This window comes from Lingula anatina, chromosome 3 (genome assembly GCF_051362555.1).
Source record: "Lingula anatina isolate TDL-2025a chromosome 3, LinAna3.0, whole genome shotgun sequence".
NCBI lineage: Eukaryota > Metazoa > Brachiopoda > Lingulata > Lingulida > Lingulidae > Lingula > Lingula anatina.
The window spans coordinates 8565816-8585396 of NC_141769.1; the positions used below are offsets into that span (position 1 = coordinate 8565816).

Sequence of the window (19581 nt, forward strand, 5' to 3'; positions counted from 1 at the left end):
GAACCACAACATACACCAGGACAACAGACAACAAGCCTGAAAATGATGAAAAAATAATTAACAAAAATAATAATGATTAAATAAAAACATAGCACAGCACAGCATTTGTTGTTTATAACAAAATGCTCCATCAAAATTCAAGTCCATCATTCTGTTACTCACATGAGGGTACAAGTTGTCCAGCTCAACCAGGCCATGTTGCACCAGCAGTGCTGCCACCTTGTAGAGAGATTTGGGGGTTTCACTGCCAACAGTCTCCTACAAAATAAGAAACATTTCATGCACAATATTTACAGGGTAAGATATCACAGTGACTATGTACTTTAAACATGGGCCAATTTTTTTACTTGTAATGTCTGTTCACTTTACTGCATAAACAGAACCACTTATTGATGTTTTCTAATCATTTAATATATTCCTGCTACTCAGTCTTGCACTCATTTTGTTAAGCTCAACTAACTCAAAACTGATCACTTCATAAAAAAAAAATCAAACACATCTTTGATACAATGACCAGCAGTTAAAGCGTTGACAAAATACCTGATAAAAGTGAAACTTGAATCCCAGCACATGACAGAGGCGCTGTGGATCCATCATATATGACCTGAGTAATGTGACAAAGAAATCCACCAGGGCGGGGCGGCACTCAAATGCATCCAGGATTATATCCAGAACCCGGTTTGGGTCCAAGTTGAAAAATCCTGAAATCACACAATGCACTTTTCAAAAACACATGCACACTGCAGACAGAGTATTTTATTAAATATGTGTTCAATATCAACTACAAAATAAGAAAGTTGAGAAATATTTGCAATGATGCTAAACTGTATGCTCTATGAACATGAAGCTGGCCCTTATCAGCTCTGAAATTCATGTACTTGTTCTTCTAGTCAATAAACTGAAGCTTAAAACAAAAGGAAAATATTTCTAAAGCTGCATCCAATGCTTATGGCCCAGATCAATCTGCAGCTTCTTGCAGCTCATTTCAAGAAAGAAATTCAGTCAGACTCCATAATTTTGTCTTAACTTTTATATATCAAAAATTTTAATCTACTTCAACATAAATCAAATAATCAATTAAAAACACTGAAGTTAACACCAGGTTGGCCCAACTTATTTTTTCTTATCTGGAACAACTCTCTTGGTAGTGCTGTGGTGACATTTACCTATAAGGGATTTGATCACTTGTAACATCATATCAGGTGTCAAGGTGTGGACATCTTGTCCCAGCTCTGCAATCAGTTTGGCATACCCCTCGCTCTCCTCTCGCAATAGATTAAATTTTTGCTGCTTGTAGCTGAAAATATTGAGAAACAAATGGGAAGTAGAATAAACTCACATTTGAAAGCCTGGCCTGAACCTCTTCCTTACCACCTGTGGAATTTCTCTAAGTTCATATTAAGTGTACTCTTTAAAATGCTCAAACTTTGTTTTAGTGAAGGGTGTTTAATTTAGTTAAGGCTGGCAAATTATACCACACTTAATTTTTCTTCACTTTATTCTCTGGTTTCACCAAGACTTGACCTCAAATTTCACTTTTTCTTCAACAAAATCAAATGATTTCCACTGAATAAAACTTGACTGAAAGCACAAAAATTAAACTTTTTTTGTGAATAATCGGTATCTTTATGGACACGCTCGTGAGACTTACTATAATTTTGTTTTAGTCTTGACATATTTCTGCTGAAAAGCTTGTTTGGATGGTATCAGTCCCACAGCCTCCAGAGTATCAAAGTCCAATCTTTCCTTCAGTACTTGCTCAGATATGAAGCCCTGAGAAAATAAACAATGAACTGTCAAACTTTCAAAATTAGGAGCGAATAAAAATTAACTTGGTATACTGATGTGTTCTCTACTAAAGTAAAGGATTCACGGATAAAAAAAACTCCACTTGTTACTAGAGTCAGTGTCAAAACTTCCAATACATCAACATCATGCCAAATCTACAAAGATCGAACGATTTGTCCAAAATTATTTTGACACAACAAAACCCAAAATAGAGCATATCAAGCAGATAAATTATCTAACAACTTTCAAACACATTTGCAATATTTTATACTTTTCTCCTTTGTAAGAAACCAACAGAAAAGTTCTCTCTCTCGGTGTTTTAAATGAAACCATTGTATAATATTTAATTGTCTGTGATTTCAATTGAAGAGATGAATCACTTACTAAGCATGCTGGTACTAATGCTAGAAAACGCTGTCTTTGTTTGGGTTTCTCTTCTTCAGCTTGGGTTTCAACATCTGGAAGATACAAAGTATGAACAAGTGATTGTAATTATCATCTTTTGTGCTTTTAGCATTTATTCAACTTTTATTTTACATCTAATACATCTTTGTATTCCTTATTACACATATTTTATGCATATTATGATGATGATTGTTTAACTCAAAATATTTTCAACATAAAGAATAAATGTAACCAGTAATCAACCTTGCATTCCTATATTATCCACTTTCCAGGCGTGAAATTTTATTTGATATAATAGAGCATGCAAATTCATTTCTCATTCAATTATTAATCCAACCACGTAAAAAGGCTGTGTCTACTACTTTATATTATCTTCCAAATGTCTTTAGACTTGGATCCAAAATTTCTGCCCACCCAGACCCCAGAGCAAGTTGTGCATGTTATCGACTCATTTTTTGGTTTCTATGCAAATCTTAATGCTAGTTTTTTATCACTTATTGAACAATCTCAAAAACCCTAAAGACAACTAGAATTCTGAACAGTCACCAACCTCATACAAGTCTTTTTAAACAAAAGACAAGATGTAACATCCATTACTGTTTTCAGAAATCATAGTAAGACTCGTTTCACGAGTTCTTTGTAGGGAAATAACCAGTCATCACTTTTGAGCAGTTACTTGGTGTGTAGTGTCTAAACTCCTTTTTTTGTTTGTTTCATAATTTCACAACTGAAGATACATATAGTAAAATATTACACACACATCGTTTATTTACGTATTCATACAACTTTTTTCAACAATTCAGTAAGTTTGCATATTCACACTAATAAGCAAAATCTGATGCTGAAAGCTTTGTTAACTGTCCAATTGTGAATTATTCTCAATACCAATGTTTGCAACTTTGTTTTTCTTCTTCGCCATTATTTATCTGCTTGATGTAAATTGAAACCAATTTTATGCATTTAAAAATACAAGAAGCAAGCTTAAATGTATCACATTGCCAACACATCTAAAGCAAGTTAATTTTTTTAATAATGACATTTGTGTTATTCACACCTTTGTCAATGTAGTAAAAGATACATTTTATTGATGTAACTAACCACTAGCAATCCCTACTGCCAGGAATAAAACCAGTTTTCAGTTTTAAAATATGTAGCAGTAACATGACCATTAGGAATGACTGGTCATACTGTAAGTGACTAACACGATAATTCTAGTTTATAATTGCTAAGGTTTATACGAAGGGATTTTGATGAACTTCGTATGTACAAGTCCACTAGTAAATGACAGTGAGAACAATTGATTCAAATAACAGCAAACTATATTTCTGGTCAAACTTGTGATTTACCATGTTTTAACATTTCTAATCCCTCAAGGATTCAAGTAACATATTTCAAGATATTTCAAGCAGGTCCTATTTTGCAGATTTTCAACCTGCAGTTACTTTTGTGATGTTTATGATGACAAGCCTCCCCCCACTTTTTTTTTTTTTTTTTTTTTGGAAACTAAAACAAATTTCTAGTGAACATTATATATTATAAAAACCTGTCTTGAAACCGATTTTGATGTAAAAATGCAGCATTCCTACAAGAAGCATTTACTGTCCAGTAGAACCCATGTATCTGTATTTCACTCTGTATTCATCTGAAATCTCATTTCTCACATGTACAATTTATGCTATAGTTAAACTTATGAATGCAAAGCATCTTCCTGATTTCTTTGCAATACTTCATTTTGTATTTACTTCTAATTAGTGCTGTACTGTGCAAATGCTCCATTTATACATTTTACTTTCTATTTAATAATATAGACTGAGAGGCTGCTTCTATTTTTCCATTTTTTTATCTCTATTGAGTACACACTGCTCAGGGAAAAAATTGAAAAATTCTTAACAGGTATTTGCTCACTTGATTTGAAAACATTTCTCATTCTCACTGTTATTGGATAAATTAAAACAATTTCACATCTAGATGATGAGTAATTGTAGACCTAATTAAAATCAATCAATTAGCATTCTTCCTGTCTTTAAATAGTTATATTGAAACAGTCTTCAATGACCAATTGGATTTAAAATTAATGAAGAGAAAATTGTAATATGATGATGAAAACTTGAATAGTTAGATATTAAAGCAAATTTGTAAGCTGCTTAAGCTTTTGCATGACCAACAATATTGGTAAGAGATCCACACACAACTTTGCAGAATCCAATAGAATATCATGAAAGAGTTGCACAATGCAAACACATTCAAATAACGATATTGGTATGGTATAATACAATCTAAATATCAATTGAAACTTTTCACTATATTTCAAATGTGTACATCAATCTGATGGGGTGTTTCAATGGAGAATATTTAAAGACTGTTTCACACTTCTAATCCATTCATAAGATCAATCATCCGTGGGCATTCCAATTGCTTTTTTCCCAAGAATTTTTCTTCTTCAAAAAATAAAACAGTGTTAGTTCTCCAAAATCTGAATGAAAATGAATTATGTCTGTCATCAAGTCGCGAAATCAATACCACAAGAAAGAGTTTGTTTGCCAAAGCCTGCTCCATGACACACTGATTCAATGGATTTCCTTTTCACCAATCTTCATCAGTTTCCCATTGTTACCTTTGGTAGCCGTCTCTATAAATATCCATTGGGACTTTTTTTTCCAACTGAAGAAATTCATGCAGCATTATATTCATGATCTGTATGCTGAACGTTTAACATTGTAGTCTCTGGAGGAAAAAAATGGGACTTCATCTTTCAAGAAGTCTGATTTGCAGTTTCTGTAATGTTCATTCAAATTTCCAGTCAATGCAGTCAATGGGTTTTTCATGGAAAAGTTATTTTTCTTGCCCATTATCAAGAACTTTATTAGAAATAACATGATGATATCGAGAGACAAATCTTGCTGATCAACTCCATTGAAATTCACTATGTCTCAGTCTTTGCCAAAATCCTCTCAGCTCTGGTCCTCCAGGGTTTAAGAGTCTACTAGCCCATAGCAGAAGCAGCGGGGCTAGCAGATGAAGACAATTTTCAAAATTGTACTGCCCAGGCTCCCATTTCACTAGTATTTGGTTGGAGTCCATTGTTAAGATTACAGGCAGTCTTATAGAAATGTATAGTGATCAAAATGGCATGCCCATTGCACTTCAGTTTATTGTCCAAACAATAGATATCCACAAACCTGTTCAAGAAAGTATCTATATTTCACAATGTTTAACAGAGACCAACAAAGGTCTCATGAACATGTTATTCAGTCTTCAAAAAATCTCTTCCATTTCTTCAGCTTAGTTTCAGCATCGCCCAACCACTATATTTATGCGCCCTTCAGTGCCTTAAAATATAAATTTTGCAAACAACAGTAGTTCTTTTCTCCTGGTTCTATCTTGAGTTTTCTCTGAAGTTGTACGACTTTTACTTTGGTGTCGACTTCCTTGAAAAAAAATGATATCTTTTAAATTTCCAGTCCATCTTCAATCACCTTGTCAAGAATATTGCTGTAAAACATTTGACGACGGCAGTGTTGATTCAGTCCAACTTCAGGAACATTCCAACAAAACAAGCATATATAAGGATCAATTGATTAACGATGGGGCTTTGAAACATGGTGCAGCTTGCAATAAATGGCAACATTTTTCAACAACTGCTGGAACATATGCTGGATTTTACAAAACAGCATCCATTTGACAGAAGATGGAATATACACTGGAAATGCTTCAAAAAGAAAGTTTTAAATGAATGCTCATGATCCTTATAGGAATCAAATGAATTTCCTATTCACTACATTCATAACCTCCACATCTATGGCAACCATCTTGATTCTGCCTTATTTCACTACCACAAAGGCACCATCAAGACCTTCCATTTCTTTCATATCCTTCGTTATCCCTCTCTTCGAAACAGTGACCAACAGGTGGATAACAATATTACCCGTGCCACTTTCCCAAACCACAGATAGATGGCGCCACTGCTGCAACCTAATTGTGGGATCTTTCCAGTAGGAACGCGCCCAGGCAGCTTTAACTCATAACTGCACAGCTCACGACTGTGTGGTGAGAAAAAGGAGTATGCTCTATAATACTTCACCCCATACCGATTATTGAAAAGATGTCTGCCAGAAGTGATGGTAGCTCTTCATGCAGATCCTGTAAGAAAGAAAATAAAAATCATCTGTAAAACATGTTCCTTTTAACCTAAAATTGAATATCATTTTGTAATTTCTTGTGATCATTCCATTTCTTTCTTTTGTTTAATCATTTACCTATTTATTATTTTACTTAGATCATTAATGACTTTTGCTTGCATTATCATGTACGTTAAAAATATGTTAATAATTCCATAAAATAAAATAGCTCATTAAATTCTTCATACACAAGAACAAAGGAAATGAAGCTACCATTTATCTAACCAACAAAAAAGTAGTCACATTATCCTTTTGTTCTCCTACCCACCTTGATTTCAAGCAGTACGGCAACTGCTTGGTCTTGCTTGAGATTCCCAATGAGAACTTGCCAACACAGGTCATACAGGATTTTTTTCCCTTCTCTTGCTCCAACCAGGCTGCCATCTGCTTTCAGGGTAGACTTGCATAACTTCTGACTGTAAAACAAAAGAGATAAACTTATTTCATGATTGGACACACTTCTTTACTTCTCTAACTGAAATAGCGGGTCCAGCACATTTGACCTTATTTGTGTTGAAGGTCAAATCTTGCTCTGCATTTGATTAGAGTTGATTGCCTATCTTTTGAAATCAAAACATATTTCAAAAAAGTTCTAAAGTTTACAGAAAGTTCCTTGAAAGAACGTTTATTACAAGCTAAAAACTTTTCATCGACTTCATTTAATCATGAATACTTTGGTTGAGAAAAACCGCCGGCTGAACCGACTTTTTATCACCGCATCTTGGCCAAAATATTTTCTAAATTTTCATTCAATCAAAGGGCCAACATCACTTGCAACACGATAAATGTAATGAAATATATACGTGCTTACACTTGCACAACATAGTAAAGTTTTAGAAAGAGTACTTACAATTCGATTTTACCGTTTTTCTCCCAGTTTTTACACAACTCGAGAGTAAGGCACGTCGCCATTTTCTTCAATAACTGCCCGTATGTTAGTCTCTTGCTAATCCAATGTATAGCCAATATAACGCTTTAATAAGACATCAAATGCTTCTTTAATGACACTTTTTATAAAAATGAATTATTCAAAATATGTACATTGAAAATTATAATCAAATGATAGGTCATTACAATCATGCTCACTATTTGAAACATTCCATGAGTTGGAGAGTAAATTCCAAGATGTCTGCGCCCGTTCGCGGCGAGAAAATGACCAAAGCAGAGAGAAAAGCACTACGCAAACAAGTCAAATCAAAGCATACGCTTTTAAAACATGAAGGGATTGAAACTTCGAGTACACCTTCTAAAGTAAATAATAAAATATGTCATTTTTAAGTTGATTTATTATTAAATGGACCAAAAGCCACGGCAAGAACTTGTAAAAGAATGTTTTCAGTGTTTGAACGTGGTCGTTGGAACGTTTAATCTGACTTTTCGTAAAAGAACTCACATCACAATTGCATGTCATAATTTTTTGTGTAGCCAATATCCTAGAAAGAATGAACATCACAATTGTGCAGATTTAAGAGTATATGCCCGGTTTATGCCTAGTAATTTCAATTTATTGTGCTCAAGTGAGTGTCTCCCATAACTCATAAGATACCGGTAGATCTGTTTCATGATAATGTTTGAACAAGTGTTATGGTTTGTTTTTAATTTTATTGCTTTTTTATCCTAATAGTTTTTATTTATTATTTTTTTATTATTATTATTTTTTTTTTTTTTTTACTTTCATATCATGTGAGGAAAGTTGAGTAAGAATAACATATATAGCAATATGTTTCTTTCAGCATCTTTTTGTGGCCAATGCAGGTCTTGGGAATGGAGTCAGCAGAGATGAAGTGGACTCTATCTTTAATTGGTTTGGGGAAATAGCAGACATTGTTTTGTTACCTGAGAAACCATATGCATTTGTGGAATACACTTCAGTGGACGCTGCTGTTGCCGCATGTCAATCAATGCATGGTAGAAAGTTAAAATGCCCTGAAGAAATCTCTACCCCAGGAATCACTTTTTATATCTCCTTCATGGAAAAAGGTAAAAAAAGGGCCACTTTACTTGGTTATCCAGTTGTTTCATATGACATTTTGATTTTTATAGCCTATAATAAACTATATGTTCACAAAGATTGAGTATAACAGGCATGTAAATGTGGTAGACAGTTTGGCGAAAATATAAGCAGTGCAAAAAGCACCTGTTATCTCTACATACTCAGAAAATACTAATATCATGAAGTCCCAGCTCTTAAAATTATAATAAAACATCAGTTTGAAGGGTCTAGTTTATAAATTCTCTATTAAAATGAACTAGTAAAATTAATGGGTGTTTTAGCAACTGCTCTGAAATTGTGTATGTCAGTTGCAAATGTAGATTTCTTGGTATGTTAGACTTTAGTCCTTAACTCCTAATATGCCAATAGTTAGCCACATTTTCACATTGACTTAATTCCAGTCCCCCCTCCAATATCCATTGGCAGTGCACTACCCCCTGGTTTAATATACCTGGAGGAGTTTATCACAGAGGAAGAAGAACAGGATTTCCTAGAATTCTTTAAAACCCAAGATGCAGATTGTGCTGACAGTAAGAGTTGGATAAATTCTGGATTATTATTAGTATTTCATTTAATTAATTTTGATCCCTAGTTATTCTAATTTTTATTTTTGCAATGGAGGGGAATTTTGAAAATACAGAACTGAGTATGTCAGTTCAATCTTAAATCATTTGTGACTCCTTCTTTTCAAAATGTAATGGATTCTTGGCATGATGCACTTGATTTTTTTCCATGTTTTTCTCTTTTAGTGTGTTTCTAATGTACTTTTTTTATGGAAAACCCCTTACCTTAATTGATATGTACAGATAGTGAGATCCATGAAGCTCAGTAAATAATTTTCACAAACCTTTGTCTACAGAAGTCACAAAAAAAAGTTGTCTTGACATGACCGTCAAAGTCATGAGGAAATTGCACAGTAAGTTTTTTTTTTATATTGAATACTATCATTTACAGCCCAAAAGACACTCAAGCACAGAAAAGTCAAACACTATGGATTTGAGTTCATTTATGGACCCAACAATGTTGATTTAGAGAAACCATTGGAAGGGGGCATTCCCACTGTATGCAATGGTTTGCTAGATAAACTAATGGCAAAGGGGTATATTCAGCAGCGTCCAGACCAACTGACCATTAATCAGTATGAGCCAGGACAAGGTTTGTGGTGGACTCTTTTTATCAATAATTCTTGACTGAAAATAACTGACTATGTTGATCATTTGTATTGTACAAAGCTTGGGTATTATTCTTCTGACACACGTGCGTGTGTTATATTTGTGTGATATGAGATTTAGTGATTTTGACAAAAAGAAACAACTAACTTTTTTAAATCACTGGTCATAATAAGATTAAAAAAGGGATTAGAAAAATGCAAAGGAGAACTTTTAACTACTACTAATTACATTACAGGTATCCCTCCCCATGTTGATACCCACTCCCCATTTGAAGATGGCCTCGTATCGCTAAGCTTGGGATCACAGGTGAGGCAGTCTTTGTTTAACAGACAGTGGTTGGGTAAACATCTGTTGGTTAAACTCTTCAGATGATTTCCAGTGTATTTACCAAAATAAATATCCCCATTTTACAAGGATATGTTAATAATGGCTTTATTTTACAAGGATATTAATAATAGTGACTTAATTGTCTTTTATCTAAGATCATTCTGCTATTACTTAACACAGGCAGTGATGGATTTCCGCCACCCGAACGGCCGCCATCTTCCCGTGGTGTTACAACCCCGTAGTGTAATCATAATGACTGGAGAGTCCAGGTACCTGTGGACACATGGGATTACACCAAGGAAGGCTGATGTGGTATCTGGTAGGTTATCTGCGTTGTGGAGATAATAACACAACCAGTTTAGGTGATATGTAGACATTTTCTAATCATTTTCCAGCACTAAGAGTGTGATAACTGAGACCACGATTTTGTTTAGAGGCATTCAATGAATGTATGTGTTACAAGTAGGAGTTCTGTAGTATATTCCTGCATGAAATTTCCAAATTTGATATGGTGAGAAGCATTATCATTATTGCTGATCATTATGTGGTTAATTCAATTATTTGCATTTGAGTATTGTAAGTGAATGAAAATAATGAAATAGAAGTTCACATTAGTGGTGTGCAATGCATTTGTTTTATTAACCCTAAAGTGTTAACCATTGTTATTAATCCTAAAGCGCATTTTCCCTTAAATGTCGATTTTTAAATTGGTATCAATAAACTGCCCACAAATATGCAATGCAGAAAGAGGATTTTGGAAAATTTGTTTCATGATTGTATGAAAGACTCGATTTAACATGGATGTAATGTCACTGCTCTCTTAATCCATGACATATATTGAAATTCACAGCATCATCTACTGAGGGGAGTCAAGATTCCCTCACTCTGGTCTCCAGAGGAGTCAGAACATCATTTACATTCAGAAAGACCAGAAGTGGACCATGTCAATGTAGTGGGTATTTTTATTCAATGACATGTACATATATTCCTAGAACAATTCTCATACAAAGGTTTTACTTACTTCCAATTATTGATAGGTGTCTTGTCTATATGAGAATACACTGTGAGTCAGCATAAAAAGATGCAACAGTAGTTACTGTTAAGACATTGAATAGTTTTTGTAAGAAATTTTAATAGACTTGAAAACTTTTTCATAAACTTAATATATATTTTTGTCTGCTAGGCCTGTAGTTTGTATCTTGGTACTGAATTGAGAGATAAATGACATCCTTCATTTAATTAAATATTGAAAATGAATGAAAAAATACTGTGTGTATGCAGCTGTTTTTCCTTAGTAATGTGACTCGTTTTTGTAGAGAATAATATTATATGCTGTTGTAAAAAGTTACACTCAGAATTCATAAAACTTTATTTCATTCTGATGGAATTTTATCTGCGTAGTCATGTTCATATTGGTCAAGTTTTAACACTGTGATTAAAAGCATATCTGTAAAAGCTTTTGTGACTGATGAAGTCCTAAGGCTAGGACAAAAGCTCTTACAGGACCTGACATACTTTCAGTCACAGCTTGAACTTCAACAGTTTTACAACTTCATTAATATGAACTTTATTTAATACATTTATTTTGATTATTTGTTTTGAAGAATTCCCAGAGCAGTGTGATTCCCAAAAGAAATCCAGCCAAGAAAATATTTTGTTGCCAAAATCAGAGCAAGAAGCAGCTCAACTTGAAAACAAACATGTTCATGAGGTAGGAATGAAAAAAACAAATTATGACAACGTACATATTTTTCATTACTTCCATGGCTTTTTATAATTGATTTGATGTAACAGAATTACTTAGAGGTGCAAAATTCATAATATTTCATCCATAGAAATATCAACCTTTGCTTGAAACATTTTGAAGTGTTTTCTGTTCACATTTACCACTAAACCAGAAAAGACACAGCCAACATGACAAAACTTTCATCCAAAGTTTACTAAATGTTATCTTGTCATTAACATTATGTAAATCTGTTGGCACAGATGAACTTAACATCAGCCAAAACAATTATTTCTTAACAAAGGTGTATGAAGAAATTGCTGGCCACTTCAGTGGAACAAGGCACACACCCTGGCCACGGGTAGTGGAGTTTCTAACATCACTACCAGATGGCGCTTTGCTTGCAGACATCGGATGTGGCAATGGAAAATACTTGGGGATCAACAAAAATATTTTTTCAGTAAGGAAATGTCTGACAAGTTTTTTTAAATAAATGAATATTTACTCATGTTTAATTTTTAAAAAACAATAAGTAAAAGAAAATTAGACATAGTGTATACTGACATTTTCTCTAATGCATACACATTTAATATTGAAATATTAGTGATTTAAGTGATGCATTTTAATTCACAGATTGGTTGTGACAGAAGCTTCAACTTAGTCAAAATCTGTGAGGAGAGGGGCCATGAGGTTTTTGTGTGTGATGCTCTCTCTGTACCACTAAGGGATGGAGTTGTTGATGCCTGTATTAGTATAGCTGTGGTACACCATATGTCAACACAGGTAATAAAACACTTCAGTTTATGGAGCAGAGATGGGTTGGATCCAGACCCCAATTTCTTAAGCTTAGCTGCAATCTTTTTTTATGCAAAAGAAATGAGGCTTTGAAAAAGTGTGACCATCAAAACCTTTCAACCCCACCCCCATACACACACATGCGTGCTCACACACATGTTCAAACACACACTGTTTACCCATTTTGTGCCTTCATGATGGTTAATTCCTGGGTTTGCCATTGTCAAGTGTTTGTGATTTCTGTGTCATCAGTATTGAAAGTTGGTCTCTTGTATTCATTACCTCCACCAAGGAGGTTATGTTTTCACCCCCGTTTGTCTGTCATCAACATAACTCAAAAAGTTATGGACCGATTTTGATGAAATTTTCAGGAACTGTCAGAAGTGGGTCAAGGAAGAGATTATTAGTTTTTGGTGTTGATCCGGATCAATAATCAATCAATAATCAATAATAATCAAAGGTCGCTGCCTTGGCTAAGGTCTGCGCTCTTGGAGTGGTTTTCTAGTTTTCATTTTTTAATCTTCCGGTGCAATGCACTATGTATGCTTGGACTGCAGAACACATAATTTAAGTAATCAAGTAAAATTTAACCATCTCATTTCTTCTTTAGCCAGGAGAAACACTGACTTTTGAAAAAATGTGCCTGTTAGGGTTATTAAATATTCTAGTGTGGTTCATTAAAAAAGTCTCTTTGCTTAAGATAAATGGGGCACGTACATGTACATTTGTATCTTGCCTGTGACAATTGCTTCACGGTATGTGACATTTTGTAGATTATTATTTAAATAAAGAATTGCAAACAAAACACAGGGCATGAATTATAAAGAAAAAATACAAATGTTGTTTGGTCTCTTTTCTTTGCGTGATCAAAAAATTTTCTGTCTGCATTCACCATTGCAGGAGAGAAGACAACACGCCATACAAGAAGTCTTGCGGGTGCTGCGCCCTGGTGGGAAAGCTCTGATCTATGTCTGGGCTCTTGAGCAAGAGCTCCATAAAGTGAAGTCCAACTACTTGAAGGAAATAAAAATGAAACAGAGAGGTCAACAATCAGATTCTGAAGTTGAAAACAACGAGACTGTAGTTGTAGAAAATGGCAGCCAAGTTGTCCAGAAAGTTTCTGGTCCAGATACTCAAGGTGTTGGTACTCTTGCTGGCTGTTGTCAGGAAAATCAAAGTCAAACAAGCACTAAAACTGCTGCTGGGCAGGAAAGTAGGGATTCCTCCGTGAATGAGAGCAATTCTAGTAAAAAACCACACCAGGTGAAGGTTGGGGAAATGAACTGTCACACAGAGAGCGGTGCAATAAGTCAAAAAGTCCTGGCGGTTCACGTGAATAGGACCAAATTTGAGCAGCCTGATTTGCTAGTGCCATGGCATCTTAAAGAGAAGGAGAAAAGAGACCAAACAACAGTGGGAGACAGTAAACTATTTCATAGATATTATCATGTGTTTGAAGAAGGAGAGTTGGAGGTTTTGTGTCAGAAAATTCCAAAGGTCCGTATAGTGGAGTCATATTATGATAAGGGGAATTGGTGTGCTATTTTGATGAAAGAAAACGATGCGTGATCAAAAGATTTTCAAGCAAGGGATAATTTTTCTTCAGAAACTTTGCAGGGGAAGATCCAGGATTATGTGAAGGGGGGGGGGGGGGGGGGGGGGAGGGTCGGTGGATGTGAAGTCGACCCCCCCTCCCCTTGGCATGGGATTCAGTGGCCACTAGAGGGCCCTCAAATATATGTTGGTATTTTATAGGGCTAACAGTGCCATTTGGTATGGTTTAGAACTATGATTCAGCCAGTCAAAATTCTAATTTCAAGAGAGGACCATTGGTGTGATTTTTTTCAGAAATTGAAGGGGGGAAGGGGTCAGGAACCCCCTGACACCCCCCTACATCCACCACTGCTTTGGTATTATGTTACTGGCAGTGTGAGATGTGCATTAATGAAGTGCAATAACTTAAGGGAATTATGTATGAAAAAAATTAATAAATGCTAAATAGAAAGCAGCTGATTGATCACCTGCTCTATAACATACTTTTTCTAGAAAAATAATGAAATGTTATGAAATACAATGTGTAATTTTAAAAGGGCTTTATTAACATTTCGTCAATTATAAACTGTTAACACTGCTAATAACAATATTATTATTTGGGATTTTTTGTTCATCTGTGCTCTGATCCAATTTTATGATATTCCAATATTTTGTAAATATAAATTAGTAAATCTAAACTTATAACAAAAGAAGAAATAAAATATAACAGAAAAACAATGATGTGCTTAAATACAAAATTTTAAATAATATATATTCACTGTACTTAATAAGCGCTACTATAAACACAAGTATCAAGCTAATAACCATTTAATAATTTAAAACTTTCAATTCAGAGAGTTAGAAGTGGATTTTAAACAAACCCCAAAAATGCAAGCACTGATGGCATACAGCCATATATTGCAGACATAAATGCAAAACCTAAAAACCTGGATTTCTAAATAAATCTGTGGGATTTTATCTGTAAATTCAAACACGTATCACAGTGATGTCTTCTGAGCATGATAATAAAAATCAGTGTCTGATCTGTTATCTTCTGTATCAAAAATGAGTACAAAACTGAAGGAAAAATGGCTGCAGTACCACAAAATAACCTATCTATTAAAATATGATGTAACAAAAATGCTTTAACAGTACTGAAAACTGTGTTATAATTGTACTATATATGATTCTAGGACAATTCCCCTCCCCCCCCCCCCCCCCCCGACAATTCCCCCCCAGGACGATTCCCCCCCCAAGAAATATATATTTATATACAAATATAAAGTAGAAAGTGTAAAGTTTAAAACATTTCATCCATTTTATTTATATTTTTAGTGTGATAATACAACTTTATCACGAAACAAATAATTTTATAACAAATTCCCTTTTCATTGAGAACAAGTACAGGAATATTTATTATATATCTAATTGAAGTATAACCACCTATCCTTCAGGTAAAGGTGGGGTAAACAGATGAACAGGTAAACAGATATTTTATAAATATTTTTAGTGTGGTGGGTAGTGGTCAAGCAATTAAAAGTGACAAATAGTCACAGGGATTGTCCTGGGGGGGAATTGTCCTGATACCCTATATATTTTTGCACCACATCAGCCACCACATAACCTAATCAACATTTCAATCTATTTTCCGTAAATTTCTACTAGAAATTTCATTACATTCTATCCATTTCTGTACATCTGGTGGACATTCTGGCCTCTGAATCTCCTCCCCCACTATCTCTCTTAGTAACTTTTCTGGTGTTGAGTTTACCACTGATTGTTTTGCTAGCATTATGGCACAAACAAAGTCATCTTGTGTCCTCTCAATTTTCTGCTCCAATATAAAAGCTTTTTCATCCCACCATAAAATCTAACAAAAGCAAAAAGGAATTTGTTTATTAGCAGGGTTATTCAATTTAAACAATATTCCAAATTACAGTAATTTATAATATTTTTTCTAAAACATGCTTAAATAATTTTACTGTTTTCTTTAAAATATGCAATAATTGTTTAACACAAGAAGTCACATGTATACAAAAAATACTATACATCAGTGAAAGAATGTTTTGTCAGAAACTACAGTGGTCTACCTTGGATTTTATCCTGAAGGTATCAAAGAGCTGAAGTGGTCTCCTGTATCTAATTGTGGCTCTCCCTAATAACATTTTTGCTTTTTGTGCTCTGGAAGCCCTTGGCATGCCACACTGACACCAAAACTTGAACCGTGCAAAGTCGCATTCTCGTAGATAACGTGCATTATTCATGTGTATTTGTAGATCTAAGTCTGTTGTTGAGCAAATGCCTGGTAACAAAAAATATAAATATGTATATTCAACTTATTTCTTCTACATATTCATTCAAAACTACTAGTAGCTTGTCATGACTTTTCCTACAGAAACATGCCTAAATACTTTTATTATCCTATAATTCTCTGTGATTATATCAAATCCTGTACAACAAAAAGAGCAACATTTGTTATTGTGAAAAGTGCTATTAATTTCATAGGCCTTGCAAACAGTCAGATTACAAGTCTGGTCACTAAAAGTTAAAAACATGTCATGCCACTGTGGCGTGACCAAAACGTTTTGAGATAAAAAAAATAATTCTGTGATACACTCCCCTTTTTGCTACATGTACATCCGAAGTTACATTCATCTTTTACAAAAGGTTTTGCACAGGTAATATTATTACAGATGCAAATAATCCGCGTGTCCCTACTCTTATTCTCCTATATAACCGCAGCCAATAAGTAGAGTAAGACTTTAAGCTGAGGCAAGATGGATGTTGCATGATGAAAACGATATATTTTCAATATGCAAACAATACAGGTGTACTTTAATTACAGTACATGTGCAGATCCAACGATCTAAAACATAATAAAGATCATGTACTCACTGTAGTAAACGCTCTCTTCAAGCGGATGCTTCTTTGTTTGCAACATTGTCAATATTGTAATCGCAATGCTGTGGAGAAAATAATGAACTTCAAATAAAATATACATCACTGCAACAGCCGGCCATGCCAAGTAGGGCAGCGCCATTTTCACAATAGTATAGTCACATGATCTAACCTCTCCAGTGATTGAAGTTTCGAAAATCCAAGAACAAAGTAGACGATTTTTGTTAACGAGAAGAAAGCGCATCAATTCTCCTCAGCATTGCTCCCAACGGAACGATGAAGAGGAAACATTCACAAAATATGATTTGGAGTGAACTGAAATAACAGAAAAATCGGTCTCGTATAAATAATTCGTTGCAATTTCACTGTGCCAATTAGTGCTTCTTTATGATCGATAAGAATACATGTAACAGAGGAGATAATTCATAAAATCCAGGCGTGGAAATGAGATTAATTGCAACTTTTGTTGAATCGTATTAAATGGAATTATATATATTACATAACATAAGCTTTCATAACTATCACATGTTATCCGTTAATGAGTTTTGACAGAAAAGGGCAAAGCACGCATGTGCGCTCGACTATCTTTGTTATTGCTCGAAAGGGTTCCATATACGCTTCAAACTGTATGCCAGTCAGTATTTTCATTTCCAGCGATATCAATGTACCACGTGCAATTTTCAAGCATTTAATAGCCTTAGCATGTTATATATCCGATTAAAAATCACTTTTGGATTCTTTTCTTTCTTTCTTTTTTGTTTCATTTTGTTTATTTATTTTTCACGCAATTAACTGTACATCCAATTTAAGTTCAATATCTTTATTATGACCTGTAACAGAGAATAGAGTTTAACTTAATTACCACCTAAGAAATTAACATAACTGTTAAAATTCCCAAAGACTTATTGTCAGGGCACTGTACAACTTTGAGTACTTTTAATGTTCTATAAAGTGTCTTTTTTTAAATCACATTTTTAAAAATGTAATCCTCCAGTATTTCCTGGTTTTCTCATCAACAAGTAATTTCCCTGGAAATCCATTTGCCAGCCCTTACAAATGGTAAAAAGTGCTTGTTCAGATAACATTTCATTTCCAATCATCATGTCAAGGTTCAGTAGCAAGACAGACAATAAACAGTCTACTTCACAGATATAAGTTCTTAGAATAAGCCGATGGTATCTAAGTTATAGTCTTCTCTTTCATCATTTTTTCCACAGAAATCCATTTCATTCTGCCTTCACCGGTTCAGAAACATTTCAATTCACTTTCCTGTTCATTTTCAATTTTTTTTCTTAGGTGCAGGTGGCTAAATAAGATAGACATGCCAGTTAATTAAGAAGTTCACCTATACAGAGCCTAGTCTCCTCTGATGTACTATATCAGAAAAAAAAATAGACGTCAAAGGAGTTTTCCTTAATGCATTTCACCTCCGAGTCAGTTATGCAGTTGAGTTAAATTGTCAATATATGACTTTGATATACCATCTTTCAGACATTAAAACCACAATTAAAAAGACTGCACATGGAGGCTTATCACAGCTAGAGATCAAAATAATTGTATCAAAATTCCAGAAGTGATTTGAAAAGCATGTGTGGACACAGTGCTTTGCATTTGTGAATATCAAGAAACTGAAATTGCATAAAAAAAGCATAAGGCAATTATATGGAGTATGTTGCATCATAAATCACACCCTATGCCCTAAAAGGAACAAAGTGTCAGATATTCAACAAATGTTAAGTAAATAAACCACTTCTTGTTAAACTATGGACAAGAAATATTTTTCATCTTATTTTAACAGGTAAATGCCATGAATTAATGTCACAAAAATAATTAAATCTGTCATCGCCGACAAACCTTGACATGCTTCAACCATCTTTGTCTAGCTTTGAATGAAGCGCAACCCATAAGTCAGTACAAGAATTTACCGAAAGGGATGATAGTGCTTAAAAAACACATGTGAAAGCATGTGTTAAGGACCTTCTACTTTCCCTAAATTGTAACAGAGAGAGCATTCGCAACCACTTGATCTGCAGACTAACTAGTCTATGAATCAAATATGCCACCCACTTGAAAGCAAGCTGCATAATACCCAAACAATTATGTAATGGATTCCCTGCCTCCCAGCAGGGACAGAACGATTTAATTTCAGCACATGCTTTCAAGTGGGTCACACCTTAGGGACCGTTCACATGCAAAATCTATTTTCTAAAAATCTATTTTCTATTCGTGGTATCTTGTGATCACGGCCTGTGCCCTGAATACCCCGCTGCGTAATTACTGGCAGCGTGAGCCAGTTACTTCCAAAGCTGTAATTAATTCTCCACTGCGCTCGGAGTGATCACAAGATACCGCAAATAGAAAATAGATTTTTCATGTGAACGGAGTCTTATTTGATCCACAGACTAGTCAGTCTGCAGATCAGCTGGTTGTGAATGCTCTCAGAGTTTTTGGAGAGTGTCAGAAAAGGAGGTTGCTTTCTCAGAGAAAATATAACCTTTATTCCAGGAAAATATGCAGGAAAACTTTACTAAGTGACTGATAATTCATTAAAAGTGACTGATAATTTCTTAATCTTTTCTCCAAAAAATGGCACTCTTAAATGTTTTATTTTTACCTCCAATTTCAGGTTGGAGACAAAGACCGGCTATTGCCAGATCAAGCCCCAGTTTCCAGGAACGTGTCCTGTAAAACGGACAGCAGACTCTGATCACTCGGAAGACACATGAGACAGAGAACACGTGAAACTGATATGACCAATAGGCCGAGATA

General features: G+C 34.5%; 2 protein-coding genes across 4 annotated transcripts in view; one reads left to right on the forward strand and one right to left on the reverse strand.

Annotated features, from left to right (window-relative positions):
• The window catches only part of LOC106180526 (THO complex subunit 2), a 50157-nt gene extending 42775 nt beyond the window's left edge, over positions 1-7382 (reverse strand). For both annotated transcript variants that reach the window (XM_087007544.1, XM_087007543.1), the window contains exons 1-8: positions 7222-7382; positions 6640-6787; positions 6282-6333; positions 2173-2246; positions 1652-1773; positions 1167-1297; positions 541-701; positions 163-258 (exon numbers count right to left, since the gene is read on the reverse strand). In XM_087007544.1, the coding sequence (XP_086863670.1) occupies positions 163-258; positions 541-701; positions 1167-1297; positions 1652-1773; positions 2173-2246; positions 6282-6333; positions 6640-6787; positions 7222-7283 (846 nt within the window). In that variant the 5' untranslated portion in view covers positions 7284-7382. The remainder of the gene's footprint in view (positions 1-162; positions 259-540; positions 702-1166; positions 1298-1651; positions 1774-2172; positions 2247-6281; positions 6334-6639; positions 6788-7221) is intronic.
• Positions 7383-7465: 83 nt separating this feature from the next.
• On the forward strand, positions 7466-14537 carry LOC106180537 (tRNA (carboxymethyluridine(34)-5-O)-methyltransferase ALKBH8). 2 transcript variants are annotated; one of them, XM_013564548.3, is made up of 11 exons: positions 7466-7622; positions 8105-8351; positions 8766-8894; positions 9319-9519; positions 9772-9842; positions 10044-10182; positions 10714-10815; positions 11468-11574; positions 11891-12046; positions 12220-12369; positions 13282-14537. In XM_013564548.3, exons 1-11 carry the CDS (start codon positions 7473-7475, stop codon positions 13948-13950), a joined length of 2121 nt encoding a protein of 706 aa, XP_013420002.3. In that variant the 5' UTR covers positions 7466-7472; the 3' UTR covers positions 13951-14537. The 2 variants fall into 2 exon arrangements, with proteins under 2 accessions (XP_013420002.3, XP_086863671.1); XM_087007545.1 differs by having other exon boundaries at positions 12753-13370.
• Positions 14538-19581: the final 5044 nt, after the last annotated feature.

Bases quoted from the DNA above. Each gene is read 5' to 3' on its own strand.
- LOC106180537 (XM_013564548.3), top strand. From the start codon at position 7,473: ATGAGTTGGAGAGTAAATTCCAAGATGTCTGCGCCCGTTCGCGGCGAG. The intron at 8,352-8,765 runs GTAAAAAAAGGG...ACTTAATTCCAG, and splicing joins TATCTCCTTCATGGAAAAAG to TCCCCCCTCCAATATCCATT. The intron at 10,816-11,467 runs GTGGGTATTTTT...TTTGTTTTGAAG, and splicing joins AAGTGGACCATGTCAATGTA to AATTCCCAGAGCAGTGTGAT.